General features: G+C 38.2%; 2 protein-coding genes across 31 annotated transcripts in view; one reads left to right on the top strand and one right to left on the bottom strand.

Moving 5' to 3' along the window:
- TFG (trafficking from ER to golgi regulator) overlaps positions 1-13,649 on the top strand; it is a 34,459-nt gene extending 20,810 nt beyond the window's left edge. For 7 of the 9 annotated variants that reach the window (XM_048816797.2, XM_048816789.2, XM_048816851.2 and 4 more), the window contains 3 exons: positions 3,270-3,410; positions 9,882-9,971; positions 12,868-13,649. In XM_048816797.2, coding sequence (XP_048672754.1) covers positions 3,270-3,410; positions 9,882-9,971; positions 12,868-13,226 — 590 coding nt within the window. In that variant the 3' untranslated portion in view covers positions 13,227-13,649. The remainder of the gene's footprint in view (positions 1-3,269; positions 3,411-9,881; positions 9,972-12,867) is intronic. The other 2 variants (XM_048816831.2, XM_048816822.2) reach the window with 1 other exon arrangement.
- Positions 13,650-14,354: 705 nt separating this feature from the next.
- ABI3BP (ABI family member 3 binding protein) overlaps positions 14,355-17,099 on the bottom strand; it is a 311,874-nt gene continuing 309,129 nt past the window's right edge. For all 22 annotated transcript variants that reach the window (XM_075118479.1, XM_075118481.1, XM_075118468.1 and 19 more), the window contains one exon: positions 14,355-15,749. In XM_075118479.1, the coding sequence (XP_074974580.1) occupies positions 15,634-15,749 (116 nt within the window). In that variant the 3' untranslated portion in view covers positions 14,355-15,633. The remainder of the gene's footprint in view (positions 15,750-17,099) is intronic.

Below are 17,099 nucleotides of genomic sequence, written 5' to 3'. Positions count from 1 at the left end.
TTGTTAATCATAGCATTGTTACTAAATTAAGTCTTATGGTAATGGTACCTTCAGAGCTAGTACAGTATCAGTGCAAAAGTAGGACAGTACAGGTACTAAATACTGACTATACTTGATCATCACCTGCTTCAAACATGTCAGATGTTCTTGAAAATGAATACATATAATGTCATCTTAAATCCCCTATATGAAAACTAAGGTAACTTCAAGCAACCACACAACAGCATTGAAATCTGAAATTAGGCTGTCAGTCTACAGGTTTGTTTTCTGTATCTAGATTTTACAGCTCTGATGATACGTTATGTGGGATTATCCAAAGTGCTGAAATTGGGAGTAAAAGAGACTGAGAGCCAAGTGGCAACCTTGGCGCCAGATCCTATAAGGGCCACCACCTGCACTGAGTTTCATTGATTTAACTGCAAGTTGTGGGAGCTCAGTTTAGGCTTTTTAATTTGGAAATTCCGTGTTTTGTTGCCTCAGACATTTAATGTGGGTGCTCTAAATTCAAAGCAGCTTAATATCTCCCATTTTTATATTTATTAAAGTGGCAATAAAACCTTTATCCATGCTCACTCAATCCTTTCTAAACTGTAATTTGATATGAAGTAAAATTGGAATCATATTCTTCTTATGCCCCCAAAAATTTGCCAAACTAAGACCCTCATTTCCTGTAAGCTCTGTAAGCTTCCATTTTAGAACTTTATTCATCACTTCATTAATCCTAACAAAAGGATATGTTAAGTCCTTCAGCAAAAGGATTTTTTAAAGACTCCTTCTGAACAAAGAAATAAGAGTGGAAATATTGACCATATTCATGTGCAGACTGCAGAGAACTCTGTTGTTTGTTAGAAACACAAGTGGACAGATACTGTTAAAAACAGACCTTCACATTAAGACTATTAACAGGATTCTATAAATGCTGGCATCCAGTAATTAATCTTTGATTTTAAAATAATAAAAAAAAGGTTAGCGGTGTTTCCATATAGTTGTAGATGCCTTATAGTAATTCATAAACGTCACTGATGCATACTGATTACTAGAAAACATGATCAACTGTTGCTATTTGCTGCCTGATCTTGCTGCAAAGCGTGTGTCCATGGCACGTGTTTTTGGCCAATGGGAATGTCTTGTACAAGCCTATTTTTTTCCTGTCAGGAGCAAGTACCAATCGTGTTCAATGTTAGCATATATGCTGTTTTTTTTTTCTTGTAGTGAGGATCAACTTTAGACGTTTTTAATTCAAGAATTGCATGAAAACATTGGAAAGAGATTTTAATTAGAAATAAAATTAGAGAATTACATTATGGTAAAGGTGGTGAGCCATTGTACAGCTGCAGTCTTAAAAATGATAGCTTAGACGTATCTCATGAACTGGCTTTGTATGAACAACTGAAATGATTGACTTCTTTCCACTAATATAACTAGCTAAGAACTCTTCAGAGTTGCTTTTCTGTCCTCGGATAAAGGTGATACTATAGCATTACAAAGCCTTAATCTTAACATTACAGTGCAGCTTGCAAACTTCTGCTTGCTTGGCGCACAACTCTTTTTTTGATTGATTAAACATCTTTGCAAGAAAAGAAGCCACTCGTAATTAGGTTTGGAAGGATTAGATTTTTATCGGTAAATGTCAGTAAACATAGATTTCACCGTATACACACAAACCAATTTAAAAAAAAAAATTAGGCAAAGTAAGAAAAATGCTGTTTGAGCACTTAATCAAAATCCAGTGACTTAGACTTTTTGAATTAGGCTAGTTACAAATGGACTAGGGAATGAATAGTTTAAAAAAATGATTTGTTGATTTAAGGATATTTATTTTGTAGATTTTGACATGGGACAATGACAATTTGTGATTTTAATGGTTTATAAATCTTTAACTTTTTGAAGGTCAGTCATTAAATTGTCTGACCCTCCTGTAATTTCATGCAACTGTGAAAATATAAATAGATAAAAATCTAAAAAAAAATTTAAAGATAAACATTGATATCAGTTGAAATTATAAAAAAAAAATCTGCCAGGCTTTTTGATAATGTATTATGTTAGAACAATGTACTACATTTTTGAAATAGTAGGCAAAAAAATACTAAAAATGAGCATGCAGTCTTATCTGTAAGTCTGTTGAACTTTGGCTCTCAAAACTGTTGCTAAATTTCTGTATAATGTAAATCACTTTAAAGTTACAAGTTACTTTTTCTCTTGAGCAGCCTTGTGAGCTGGGTAGATATTCCATGGGATAGGTTCTTACTGTTACTATAAAAATATTCATTATAAAATACTTTGCTAGCCATATTGGAATAAATGTTGAGACATTATATTTGAGTGGTCTTATCGTGCTTTTTGTCTAGATGGCGGGAAAGCTATCTTCTTAATAAAAATTAGAAAAATTTCCCTGCTCTTGCTGGAGGCAGTGGAAAAAATGAAAGCTTCTGATGTATATAGGGCTGGCAGAGCAAAAGACATTCCCATTACCAAAGCTGTGGTGATACCACTACATAAACAAGGAAGCCAGCAGAAGGGGACACCTTTGTTTCAAATTTTTAAAACTGTGGAATGTGAAAGTAAAACTGAAAAATACTTACCACATTTGTGTCAGTGGAAGCGTATTGTAGGAGTGCCTTTAAGACACAGCAAATATTTATGGTTTAGGTCCCAGTCCTGCAAACGCTTAGGCATGTGCTTAACGTTAAGCTCCTTAAGGAGTCGCTTTGAAGTTAGTGGCATTACTCATGCTTTGGGTTGGTAGGATTGGGGCATTAGTTTGCAGGCCTCCGATCAACATGTACATAATTATACGTTACGCTTTTTCAGTTGAGTATTCCAGAACGTTTTACAGACTTAAAATATCCAGAAATCACCGAGTCTTTGTGACTTCAGATTGTTCATTAGCATCCAAGTGACCATTTTCCCCACTATATATTTTTCAAAATTGCCATGGCAGGTAATTATTTTCAAACAGAAACCCGCTATATCCTGGCCAAAAGAGTCTTTAGAATACTGTAAACAAATAAACCCCTCCAATCAAACACATATTTACCCTAGGAAATCATGGAAAATCACTCCAGCAGTTATTTTCCAAGTAGACTGGGTTTTGAATTTAGATGGCATATACTGTGCCGTGAAGTAGAGTTTTTAAACTTTTTCAAATGTAAAGCTGTGAAAAACTGGAAAGTATTTGATGCAGAAAAGACATTATGTTAAGTTTAAGGTTATCAAATCTTTTTGCTTTTTTTATTTCCCATGCTTACTATATTCTCTTGCTCCCACAGGACCACCCAGTGCCCCTGTAGAAGAACGTTCAGGAACACCTGATAGCATTGCTTCCTCCTCTTCTGCAGCCCATCCACCTGGGGTTCAGCCACAGCAGCCAGCATATGCAGGAACTCAGCCACCAACTGGTCAGATAGAAGGTGAGCAGTATCTTCTGCTCATGAAAATTGCAGTCAGACTTCAATAATTGAGGACTGTCATGTTTTACATTAAGAGGTTACATTAGAACTTCAAATTGCACATCTAATACTATATATGACTAGGAATCTTATAAGGAATATCAGATTCTAAAGGCCACGATTCTCCCCATCAGAATAAATTTTATAAAAGATTCAATATTAAAACAGTAGATGGTGCTGTAGCTTTGTCTTAAAAGCCAGATGGTACTGAAAAATAATAAAAATTACTGTAGTACTTTAGTAGTAAAATTAGTGCAGATGTAAATGTCATTGTAAAAATTGACAGGAATGCTAGCCATTCCAGATGTCACATTAGAACTGTTTGAAAGTCTAACATGTACATATTATTTTACGTGCTGTAATGTGTCACTTACTTTAACAGTAAATACGGGGGAATCTGTTAGAAGTGCTGGTCTGCATACTATAAAGTAAGCAATTATACACTACGTGCAAATTATGTCATTTAGTGCATGTTCCTTAGATGACAGACCAATTTACTCTCCTGTTCAAAAATCCAGGCCAGCTACGCTGTTAATGCTCTAATATACACTGTATAATACTGTATGGCTCTGTCACAGATAGAGTATTGTAATGGCCTTCATAATACCTACCAATAATTCTCCCAATCTGGTTCAGAATCATGTAGCCATTGTGACAGTTCGTAGTTGTTGTTTTCTTGCGACTTTCTTCAAATGCCTTACTTAGATCTTACTTTAAAAATTCCATTTAAGATCCACGCTTTGGCATTCAAAGCCCTTCCTCGTACCATGTGCCCTTCTTTTTGTGATTTGACTTCTTAATATTCACGTGCTTGAAGTCTCCATTATATTCAAGTTCTTTTTGTTCTACGTTGTCACTTGCAAAAACACTGACACGCCAAACATGCATGTCATCCTTTTGGATAACATCCTATTTCAGGAAGGACCCACTGTGCTACCTCTACTAAATTTTAAGGTGCAGCTGAAAGATCTTTCTCTAGTACACCTCTACCCCAATATAATGCGGTCCTCGGGAACCAAAAAATCTTACTGTCTTATAGGTGAGACCGCGTTATATCGGGGTAGGGAGAGGGAGCTGCTCCCCGCCCCAGCTCGCCTCCACTCCGTCCCCACTCCTCCCCTGAGCGCGTCGCTACCACTCTGCTCCTCTCCCCACCCCCCTTTCAGGCTTGCTGCGCCAATCAGCTGTTTGGCGCAGGGAGGCAGGGGGAGAAGCAGAGTGGCAGGCAAGCTGGAATGGGGGGGGGCGCAGAGGAACCGCTTGCGGTAACACGAATTCGGCTGTAACGAGGTAAAGCAGCCCCGCTCCCCGGAGTGCTGCTTTACCACATCATATCCGAATTTGGGTTATATTGGACTGCATTATATTGGGGTAGAGACGTATTCTTAATTTGATTTTTTTTTTTTAACTTGTGAGGCAGAATTGCATCCCTGTTTTGCTTTCTGTACTGAATATTGCAATCTACAGATCAGTGTTCAGCAGGTGCGTGTATCGAATACTAAAGAAGTTGATGAAGGTAACCCAATATCATGTGGCTAGCAAGGAAGATTTTAGGACTCAAATATGTAAGGTACCTGTAGAACCATTGAGAGACATCAGTAAACTTGAAATTGGCTGATAAGAGGCAAGTGCTCATAATATAATTACAAAGTGTCAGATTGTAAACAATGTAACAAAATATATTAATATATGCTGTTTATTAATATTAAGCAAATATTAACACTTTGTTGAGCTGCTGACTTGGATTCAGTTTTTTATATATATTCTTTAGAACTTAAGTGGAAGTAAAATAATTCTGTAAGTTGCATTTAATACTTTTAGTGTGTTCCCTATTTAACACTTTTGGCTCCTGGGACTTGTGCTGTAGATACTTTTGGACACTAGCAATTTTAGGTCTTTGGCAGCCAGAAAATGTCACTGAAAAGTAAGCATTGTAACTTTGAGCTGCTAACAACTTATTTTGTCAGCAGTTCTGTGGGAAAGGAAGTCAAATGGACAAAAACAAGGTGTGGGTTTTTACATGTTGACTGTTAAAAATAGAATTAAGTAACAAAGTAAAGGTTTTAAACTGCTAATACAGGTCTGGAACTGTTGAGTCATTTGTCAGTGTCAAGTGAGTGAAAAATCACTCACTGACATGTTGGAGAGAGGCAGAAAACACAATGAAAACTGCACCACAAATCCTGGGTTTTCCCACTAAAGGTAATTGGTCCATAGTGAGAATAGCTTTTAAAACAATGTAGCATGGTTTAGAAGCATGTGGAACACACGTTCTTGGTATCATTTACCAAAATTAAATTGAGACAAATACAAGGGTTTATGTTCGTTAAACTACTCATATATATTTTTTACATCTTTTTTACAGACCTATTTATATTTCATTACATATATAAGAGTTACAATAAAAAACTGGAGTTTTCTGTAAGTCCTTTCTTGCCTCTCCCAAATTCTCCTATTTCATTGAATGGAGGTGATTTTATTTTCCTCACATAATTTTATTTTCAAAATAGGATTTTAGTTAGTTTGGTCACTGGAAAGAGGTTAGAGATCCCAGCTATTGCACTTTTGGTCATCACAAATATTAGTGTGTACTGTTGCTCATTCCTTGATGCATAAATAAGGAGCCTTGTCCACTTGCAAATAATGGTCACTCGCTTTATTGCTCATATTTATTTTATTTCCAATATAAATGTTAGATTGATGGGAGTGGAAGCTTTGAATATTTTCTACTTTCAAAAACTGAGTTACTTTTATTGGGGGTGGTGTTGTATTATTCAGTTTCTTTCCAACTAAGCATAGTAAGAATTTTTTCCTTTTGTTTATGTTCTTCTTTTCTACAACAGGGCACTAAATGCTTCAGTTGTAGACTAATTGGAAGCATTGTTTCAGTTTAAAACACCATCTCTTGTTTGTTTGTTTGTTTTATCTCTGAATTGCTCTATCACATTTAATTGCATCAGTTTCATCAGTCTACATTTGTCATGTCCTCTGTACCTGAAATATTGAAGTAGTTTAGTCATTCTTGTACATCAAATGGACTCTAACATAGGATTCTTTTGGGTGCTGAGACATGAATGATTTATGAGTTACTGATTTCTAGTCATTCCTTATTTTCTTACTGGAAATTTTCATTAAGCATTTTGTTGATTTCAACTAAGATTCATTTAAACTCACTGTTTATGCGGATGTGGCAGCATTTCAGTGGTGAGTAAAGTGAATCCTGCACTAATAGATCGTAAGTCTGTAAAGCACTTTAGGATCTTCCTGGCTGATAGGTGCTATACAATAAAGATATTATTCGTGTGCCAGGTTTAGTCTAAAGTAACATGAAACAGCTGTCTCTGAACTTCAGAAAATCTGTAACAAATGCAGGAACTGTTAAACTGTAGAATGCTTAACTTGTTAGTGTTTTCATTTGTGCTGTGCAACACTTGGCTTTGTATTATTCAGTGCACTTTGCTTTCAGGCTGGTCATAGTAGGACGTTCCTATAGCTTCAGTAATTATATGCCCACACTAGGATCTTTACCTTACTAGTTTCATTTGTGATTTGTAGAAACAAGACACCAGTAGCAAATTTCATAGAGAGATACTTCTTTTGCAGCAGTTTTTCTTGAGGTCAAATACTCCTTGCTGATTCCTCTCGAGTCCCATCCCTGTTAATCCAGTACATTTTCTGTTGACAGAACAGGTGATAAGCCTCCTCATACTTCTCACCAAGGTGTCTCAACCTTGGCGGGACCACTTTAGAGGCGAGATCTTATTTTCCATGTCCATTCAATTTGTGGCTTTCCCAGTGGTTGCATTTCTGGTATGGTCACTTGTAACTGTACAGACACAACCAGCTTCCTTCAAGTGGCCTAGCAAACAGCAGTCTGATAGGAAAGGCTTTCAATAATTACATCTAGGGCTTGATCTGAAATGGTGATAGAGGTGAGTCTGTCTCTCTCTCTCTCTCTCTCCAGTGCCTTCATCAAATACCCTAGTTAGTTTTCTTATCTTTTTACATGTCTCCTATTGTTCCCAACTAAATTTTTTTTTGAAGTTTCTTGGACTGAGACAAGAAAAAATGCTTTTAAGTTCCTCAGTTGTAACTTCTAATGATTGACAGGTTTAACCTATTTTTCCCCATTCCCCATCAACATGACTGGTGTAGGAGCCTTTTTGGAGAATGGGATGGGGGAGAGGCCTCATCAGTGTCATGAGTGAGAGGGCTCCCAATTAGAAGGTATTTTAAGGGTCTCTAAGAGGGAATGTTGCTCACAGAAGAAGATAGAAGCTTTCTTCCTAGTGGCAACTACCACAACATGACAGAACCACTTCCTCACGCTTCCCTCCCTAGATGAGCTTTTTACTTTGGCTTATGGCTCAGTGCTCATGTTTCTAAAGGTCTGTCTTTCTACTATCCACTTTTTAAAAGATGGCAGTACATTCTTCTCTGTCATTTCTCTTATGAGTCTTTTCTCCTGCTATGTGTATTATCTTACTTGATGTAATCCTGAGTGGAGCTGGGAGCAACTCTCTGCATAAAGAATTTGAAAAGAGGTATCTTTCTTTTATTCACTCTCTTTCATTTAGCTATTGCACACCTGCACTCCTCTACCAAAAACAAACTTTTGGTCTTAATTCGAACCACCTGATTTTTACTGATAACTGAGGGATGTGTGTGACTTCATTTCTGAATGTGGAACACTTATTGTCTTAGACAGGTTTCAGAGGAACAGCCGTGTTAGTCTGTATTCGCAAAAAGAAAAGGAGTACTTGTGGCACCTTAGAGACTAACCAATTTATTTGAGCATGAGCTTTCGTGAGCTACAGCTCACTTCATCAGATGTTTACCGTGGAAACAAAGTGCCCTAGAAACAAATGGTCACTAGCAGACTAATTCCTAGGCTATCACTAAACAAAGGAGGTAGAAACTAACACTTTATTTTCTTCCAATCAGTAAAAGTGAGTGTCTCCACTTTCTTTCTCTGTCCGTTCCCTCACTGAGATTTTTATCTTGGTGTGAGATACCACAAAATAAGGAATGTAAATTGTTGTTTAAAACCTTTCCGTCCCCTCTGCATGATACATATTCAAGACCACTTGTTAGCTTTGCCCCTTTTTTTCCATCCCCGGTCCAGAGACTAGCTTTTATTTTCCTTTTGGCAACTTGAGACTCCCCTTTTGTTAAATGTACACAAGACAGCAGGTACCGTAGTTGTAAAATGTGAGATTTTACTGTTGGATTTTTTCTGTGGACTTTGCCTCCAGAGTTGGAATGTAAATAGCATTGATCCTTTCACCTTTTTTTTTTTTTTTTTTTTTAAAGTGGGGTTATATGAAAATTGTATGCCATTGCTGTTGGTGAGGGAGGAGGAGGCTTACAGCCAGTTCTTGTGACTCTCTTGAGCAAGTCTTCATGTAGAATAGCTCGGAAGGCACAGAAATTAATAATTTTGCTGCTTTTTCAGTTTCCCTCAGGTTTTTGCAGCAGAAATAGTAAATGGCACACTAACACGTGGTGGACATAGTGCTGTCAACATGTCTGCCAAAGCTAAGCCAAACATGAGGCTTGGCAGCCACGCCTTGGTTTCTTACTTTGCATAGTATTTGTACAGTGGAGGAGAATTGAAAAGTAGACCCCTCAAGCTCAACAGGGCACAGACCAAGGAAAGTCTGATTCAGTGTTCAATAGCAGATTTAAAAAAAAAGGAAAGCAAACACTAATGTGCAATGTTAGCCTAAGAAAACTGAAATACAGCACTGAACTTAGCAAATAAAAATATTAAAATGGAACTCCGCATCGTATGTGTATAGCTTTCTTCAAAAGCGTATACCCTGGGCCTCTTGGAAAACCTGGCTTATAGCAAGCCGAATACGCTAAAAGATGTCTGGAATATGAGATTAGAGTGAATAATGTACCATTCTCCTTAGAAAACTGCCCGTAGAACACATTTTAGAACTGTGGTATAAACAGGCAGTCATTGGAGATTTAAAGAGGAAAACACCCTTGTTTTTTTTTAAGCCCCGTTTATTAAGATCCTTTAATAAACAATAAAAATATCACTAGCCCTGAGCTAAACCATGGTTAATTAGGGCACATGATACTTGTTGCATCACAGCCCCTCCAAAACCCACAATCTGTTAAGAAAAAGCTTGTGTTTACTGGGCTTTGCAGATTAAATAAAATGTACTACTACTTAGACCAGTATTGTGGGACTTGTACAGACAAGTGCCTTCTGGTAGAACACCTTGTAACTAACCCTTATGCGGAAGCATTCTACAATCTGTTGTCGTAATTCCGTGTTTTTAAAAATGTGCTATAGGATGGGCTCTTTGAGACCCAAATTGCTTCTTAACCATTGGCCCCCAGACCATTGTGTATGATGTCAGGTTTTGGCCTCAGGTACTGTGTTCCTTTACTAAAAAACGTGTTTTTAATTCATAGGCCAGATGTATCAACAGTACCAACAGGCCGGTTATCCTGCTCAGCAGCCACAAGTTCAGCCTCAGCAACAATATGGTGTGCAGTATCCAGGTAAGCCGCTGCTGCTCTCAAATTTCTGTGTAGGTACACAATATGATCATTAAATTTTTCGTAGTGCCAAAGTATTAATTTCACTTTGTACTTGAGTGGCAGTGCAAGGCGCTGAGCATCCGTCACTTCCATTGACGTCAGTGGGATTAGAGGGCAGTCAGCAGCTCCTTAATTTGTCAGTATTTCTGTTCTCCTAGCACTAACTGTAGATATGTAAAGTTTATCCTGATGTTTGATTTTCCTAACATTCAATGCTACTCGATTCTGAACTAGAGAGGATTTTTCAGGGTTACCCAACAGAATGCCTTGTTACAAAGGCAGACAAATGGAAAGAGAATCGTAAGGAGTTAAGAAGCTGTCTCAAGGCAGTGGTTTTTAGTTCTGTTGAAAAAAAGATGAAGTACTCCACTCTGATGCCATTGAACCCCGTAAATTGTACAAGAAAATGCCTCAACCTCTCAATACCTTGCAAATCAAATACAGCATGCAAAGTAAGGCTTTCCTATTCCTTTACATTTGGTGTGAACCCTGGATTGTAGCAGTTCTTCTGTATTTATCTAAACTGTCACCCAAAAGAAACTAGTTTCCGGGACTGATTTAAAAAAACTGTAGAAGTCAATAGTACTTGAACTTAACGATCACTGTTTTTTGTTTTCTGTCAGCAGAACACTTTAATGCTGTGACCTTGTGCTACATGATTGAGGGCATGAAACTGAATAAAAAGCTAGGCTTCTACATGGCCTCCAAATGAAAAAATATTAGGGTTACTTTCAGTTCAAAGACATGGAAAAAGGGAACTTTGAATTTCCTTTTAAATGGCACAATATCTAATAATTGATCCTAGTAATAATTCAGTTTATTCAACTATTTAGTTACTGTGACAGTAATCAATAAAGGTATGTATTCATCCTTTTAGATACTGCAGAGTAACACTGCTCTGATCCTGTAACCCTATAAAAAGTTTAATAAAGGCCAATAGACAAATATCAGTATAAACATCTCTGCCAGTTGTTTTTAAACTTACATCGCAGGAAATTGGCACAGTGTAAATTCAGTGTACGTGTCCTTAGTGTTTAATCGCATACCAAGTTTTTATCTCACGCAAAAAACGCAAACCTTTGCAGAGCGCTTACAAAGGAATAGGAATTGTCTGTTTATGTATAGATGAAGCTGTTGCTGTTTTAGAAACTTGTGTAGCAAAGTGCACTAATTTGAAGAGTTTCTATTACTTTCAATAATAGACTGTTTATCCTTCGCATAACTGGTAAGCGAGCCTTGAAAACTTCAAACATGGAGGTTTGTTCTCAGTGTGTCATCTTTTTCCACCTCTCAGCACTCTGCTAAGCTGTGGTTGACTGCTCTGTGCAGACCCCTCCTCCCCACTACAAAATGCATGATTTGAAGACAGTGTCAGACCTCCTGAAACCTAATTTCAGCAGAGGTAGGAGGGTCTGTCTGATGCTTTCTAGTCTTGAGATTTGAATGGTTCTTCTAGTTTCCAAGCTAGTTTTACTTATCCTTAATAATAACACAATAGCAGATTCATCTGGTATTCTACTGGAAGAGTTTCTGTGAAGGTTTGGCATATTGTGGGAGTTCTACTTTCTCAAACTCCACAACTTTCTGAAAGTGTCAGTGAAACAAAACAAAAAATTGGAAACCTCAGATTGCAATGAGCTATTTTTCTAAAGAGATTTATTTTCAAGCTTGGATTAATCTGTCAAGGTAGGGCTCCTCATAAATAAACTCTTCACAGATAGTAGTCAAGGTAGATCTATACCCTTTCCCTCTGTAGCTTTCATTCCTTGATCCTCATCAAAGGGATTGGACTTGCTTGGACCTCCATCTACCTCCTTTCAAGCACCACTTCCCCTAAGAGTGGGTGTATAGTTCCCACTTGCCTCTTCTGGCAGATGGGCTTGGCACAGTGCTGACTTTTGGTCATGCCAATGAAAATGGAACCTTTAAAAGGTTTGTTTCATGAGTAAATTTTGAGTCCAGTATCAGGGTGAGTTCAAAATTTACTCCAATGCATTCTTCAGTCCTTATTTTCTATCTTCAGGGATGTGCTTTTTTAATAATTCTTATATCTGGTGTTTAATGCTGACAGGATTCCAGTCAATGGAGAGATTTCATTGCAAGTAGCTGCAGGTGTGTTTCATGATAGAGATAAAAGTAGCTATCACTTTATAGCAGGATTTTTGTTGTTTATATCTCCCGTCTGAGAAATTCCCAGGGAAGCTGCTTTTACATCAATCACATTTGGGACATAGTAAACTGATGCCAGCAGCAGTTGCACCTTAAGAAGTGCTTTCACATTTGTTTAGCTTATGAATACTAAAAACCGTGAACCAAACAACACACTAGGCAATGAATTTAGGTGTGAATTCAGTGCAAGTATTCTGCACTGACGTACGATCTACTTACTGAATGAAACAAAGTTAAAGCACCTGTCCCAAATGAACTGTTGCCTTTCAGTGTACATTTGAGCCCTTTAAATTCCTTCATAATGTGAAAACCCAGAGTCTGTATACTATTCTCCCCTTGTTTCTCAAATAGAAACCTTAGGAATAATTATCACTATAAAACCTATAATCAGGGTTGTGTCTTTCAGCCTAAATGTGAAAGCTTTATTTTGCCCTGAATTAAAAACTCTTTCCTATTACTAGAGAGTGTTCTATTTTAGCACACCACAGACAGACAAGAAAAACTGCCGTTCATTACCATCCAGCTGTGTGCACTGTCCGTTGCATATCTCAACCCTCCAGGTTCTTTATTGTGCTTATTAGCGATCACTCAGATATCTCTGTTTATAAGGAAATAATCACTTTCTCAAAGTAAATATGCTGCTTTATTTTCAACTAAATATATTGCTGTGTTTGTTTTGTCTTTCTAGCAGGCTACAGCCAGCAGCCTGCTCCTCAACAAGGACAGCAGTTCCAAGGATACAGTCAGCAGCCATCACAGGCTCCAGCTCCTGGCTTTCCTGCTCAGCCTCAGCAGCAGTACCAGGCAAGCTCCTACCCACCACAGAACTATACTACACAAGCCTCCCAGCCTGCTAATTATAACGTGGCCCCTGCTTCCCAAGCTGCAATGGCTCCAAGCCAGCCAGGCGCATATCAACCAAGGCCAGGTTTCACACCACCCCCTGGAAGTACTATAACTCCCCCTCCAGGTGGGCCTAACCCGTACGCACGTAACCGTCCTCCCTTTGCTCAGGGCTATACTCAGCCAGGACCTGGTTACCGCTAAGGAAGCTTAGCTGCTGAATGACACAGGTAAATACAAGCAGCTATTTACTACTACTACATCCCAACAGATTCCAATATTTAAAATTGGTATTAATGTTCCAAAACGATAAGAAGTCAGAGCATTCGTTCAGTGTTGTTGGAACAAAAGACCAAATAAATCTTGTTTCCTGCTTTAAACTATATCTGCTTCCTACTTAGATTTTGGGTTTTTGGAAACACTTCCTAAATGTTTGTAAGGTGATTGACATTCTAGCTTGCCTTGTCTGAAGGAAATTAAAATGCTAGTTGGAAATTTAGCCCACTTATCTGGCTTGTTTTTACTAATAACATGATGTACTAAATTAGACCCACTCTGGAATTAAAACTAGGTATTATGTATAAACTGTAACATTCACATTGAAAGCTAATAAAAATATTGAATCCAGTACTTGTTCTTTAATTATTAAGCACATTTCTTTTTACACGCGTACCTGACAGACTACGAACTATTCTTGCCAGGCCTTAAGGGAAAGGATAATCTTTTTTTAAAAACGTAGTTACCTGCGACACAGACCGGGTAAGTGTTACAAATGCAGACCGCTTTTATATTCAGGACGAACTCTTGGCACAGATTACCAAATCATGTTAGTTTTCACTGCGTTAATACAGTTCACGTTGAGGGACATAACTGTCATTCAGGGGAAACTTTGACTTGATAGAAACGTTTTGGTGTTTATATTCCTTGTTTTGCCTGGAAACATTTATTTTTTTTTAACCACAAACCTTTTGCCAGCCAGAGCAACTCTACAAACTTCTGAGTCCAGAAAAAAACAAGTCATGCCTGTAACAAAACCCAATATTCTTCGGTTGACAGGCACAGGCAAGTATGTAGCGCATCAGTTACAAGGAAAAAGAGTTTAAAGAGCTGTGCAGACCTAATGGAAATATTTCAAGAAACCCTGATACTTCACTTTCTTCTTGCTGTAGTGATGGTTCATTCAGAAAAGGATTGACAGAGTAGGTGAGAGACGCATGTAATGTATCCTCTTCTGTTGATTGATAGAAGGCTGCCAGTTTGGTGCTACCTTTCACCCACCATTTTGTCTCAATATACAACACTTGAGTAGAAAACCAATCTGTATAAAACAACTTTAAATGATTAAAAAACATTTTATTAGAGTACAGTGTACCTGCAATGTACTTTTTAAGGCATTTTCTACAAATGACGTATTTCTTTGGTGTTCCTGTTCATACCTTTATTCATTGTATTAGAAACACCCTGCTTAAAAAAAACCCATCTCTTTATTTAGTTCATAAATGTTCAAGCAATACAACATCTAGCATTTTGGGAGGGGAAGAAAGGGTAAGTAGTTTTTTAATGGAACTACTGTAAAAGTAATTCTGAAAAAAATAACTCTACTTGTCCCACAACAATTCTGTGAAACAGCTTTTTTTTATTTAATAAAGCAAACCTGATTGTGCTGTAAAGACTGGTATTGTGAGCATATCCTCCTACACCTTATTAAATTCTGTGGTGCTATACATTTGGCCTGCAAAGTAGTTCATCAATACTTCAGAAAACCCACTGCAGTAGAGGCAGATTTGACTTCTGTTCCCCATGCACAGTGCCCACCTGAAAGCTGGATTAAGTAAAAGTACTATTCAGCAACTGTGTTTAGGGACACAGACTATAATTTTAACCACATCAACAGGCATGGTTTCTCATATTGAGTTTCTTGGTGACAGAATCTACACTTCTGTCATAGAGTTGAAACTATGGTTGCATTTTTTAAACATTAAAATTGCTTTCTTGGGGCTAACTCATTTAAAATACAACAAGCTTTCTTCCAATTTTGGCAAGAGCGCAAATTGTCTGTTTAGCTGTAAGGGGAAAAGCTCTTTAATCTGAGTATAAAGTACAGAAGTCAGTTTGAGAGCTTTCCCCATATATTTAAATTAGAAATTGCCAGAGACTTTACAGAATTATCTTGACAGGTAGCATAGGACACTATATACTTCAGTAACAGTGAATATCTAAAATTAAATGTATACTGCAGTTTCATGATCAACTTTGCCATAACTCCCTCAAAATATTTGTTACAACACTGTGATAAATAATATACAAACTGTATCTTTTAAAATACCATATAAACTGTACCTTGATACCCAGAATATAGGGAGCCAGCTTCCCCAGACTTTATCCTATGACGTGCTTATCTTGCTTTGTGGTAAAATGGAGTAACTATAGTAAGCAGTCTATGCTATGAAACACACTTAATGCAGTATTGTCATTAGACTTTTATAAACTTTATACATGGGTAAACATGTTTAAATGACAGGAAGACCATAAACATTTCCATCTCTGAACTTGTTCAGGGTAGGGGCAGGGTAGCGATAGACCTTCTTTCATTTTTAAGTTCATGTAGCAGCTACCATTTACCAGGTATTGAAGTTCCACACTCGTACCAATGAACGTAGGTAATATGGGTCTCTCCACCTATTTTTCCAAACTTGACAGGTTCCTGGCGAACTGCTCTGAAAAAGCCTGATAAACAGTGAGGAAAGGCTTAGTACAGGGTGGGGAGAAAAAGACAATACCTTTCAAAGGTGCTCTTGATTCTCATAGGGAGTTTATCTGACTTCAGAAGCTCAGTGGAAAGTTCAGCTCTTACCAACTGCCTGAATACTGCAAGCTGAATTTAGACACATACCATAGCAAATAAAAGAAAAGGAGGACTTGTGACACCTTAGAGACTAACCAATTTATTTGAGCATGAGCTTTCGTGAGCTACAGCTCACTTCATGGGGTGCATCCGATGAAGTGAGCTGTAGCTCACGTAAGCTCATGCTCAAATAAATTGGTTAGTCTCTAAGGTGCCACAAGTCCTCCTTTTCTTTTTGCGAATACAGACTAACACGGCTGCTACTCTGAAACCATAGCAAATAAGAGACAATAGTTTGTCCAGCAGCACATAATAATAATCCATTCTGGACAAGTTGCGGGGGAGAAGAGGTCATTCAGAGGTGGTTGGGGTGGCAAGGCTTGTCTTCTCTGGGGCCTCCCTATCCAGAATACGCAGGGAGAGTAGGCAGGAAGTGGAGAATTCTGTCTCTATGTTGCCACTGAAAGTGCTTGTGGGGGGCATGGGTGAGGAGGGAAGAATGTCTCTCATCCCTCCCTTTTGGATATATGAAGCCCTCAAGGCATACAGCAGCCATGTGCAGGGGGTGCTGTGCTGCCCTGCCCTATAATAGAGGCATGTCTGAACTGTATTCCAGATGCTGTGGGGTTTGCCAGTATTGGGGATCAGGAAGGAATTTTCCCTGGGGCAAGAATGACAAGGGACACAGTTGGTGGATTTTTTCCCCCACTTTTCTTGCAGTATCCTGGAAGCCTGGTGTGAGGTTAATGAGGAGTAAGGACAGAGTTTAAAAGTTGAGAGAGTGGAATTTCATTGCAGCTAGCATCTAATGCCTGTGAAGGTGCTAGCTCCCAGAGGTAAACACACTCAGGAGATTATTAGGGAACCCTATGAGCCTGGAAGAAGATGGGGGAGGCTTTCATATGTCCCCTCAATTCCTCTTGCAAGGGGAGGGCGAGAGGATTCTGAGTGGGTTGAACCCTAGTGGGTAGACTGAAAAGGGCCAGCACAGAATAGTGGTTATTTGGCACCACCCTGGAGCCACAGAAATGCCTCCTGTTGGGGAGAGTGGGACAAAGTTAAAAGTTGCAGCCTTCTGCTTTAAAAGTGAGCATCTGCTGAAATTGGTTTTACTTCTGGAGAAGAACAGCCAGTAATGTTAACACTGGGAAAAATCCAAGTTAGCTTTTAACATAGCAACTTCAAGTGAAATGCATACTGAACTTGTCTTGTGGAAACTTCTCTAAATATGA

Source organism: Caretta caretta, chromosome 1 (genome assembly GCF_965140235.1).
Source record: "Caretta caretta isolate rCarCar2 chromosome 1, rCarCar1.hap1, whole genome shotgun sequence".
Classification (NCBI taxonomy): domain Eukaryota; kingdom Metazoa; phylum Chordata; order Testudines; family Cheloniidae; genus Caretta; species Caretta caretta.
The sequence above is the reverse complement of the archived record's forward strand: the minus strand, read 5'-3'. Positions and strand labels throughout refer to the sequence as shown.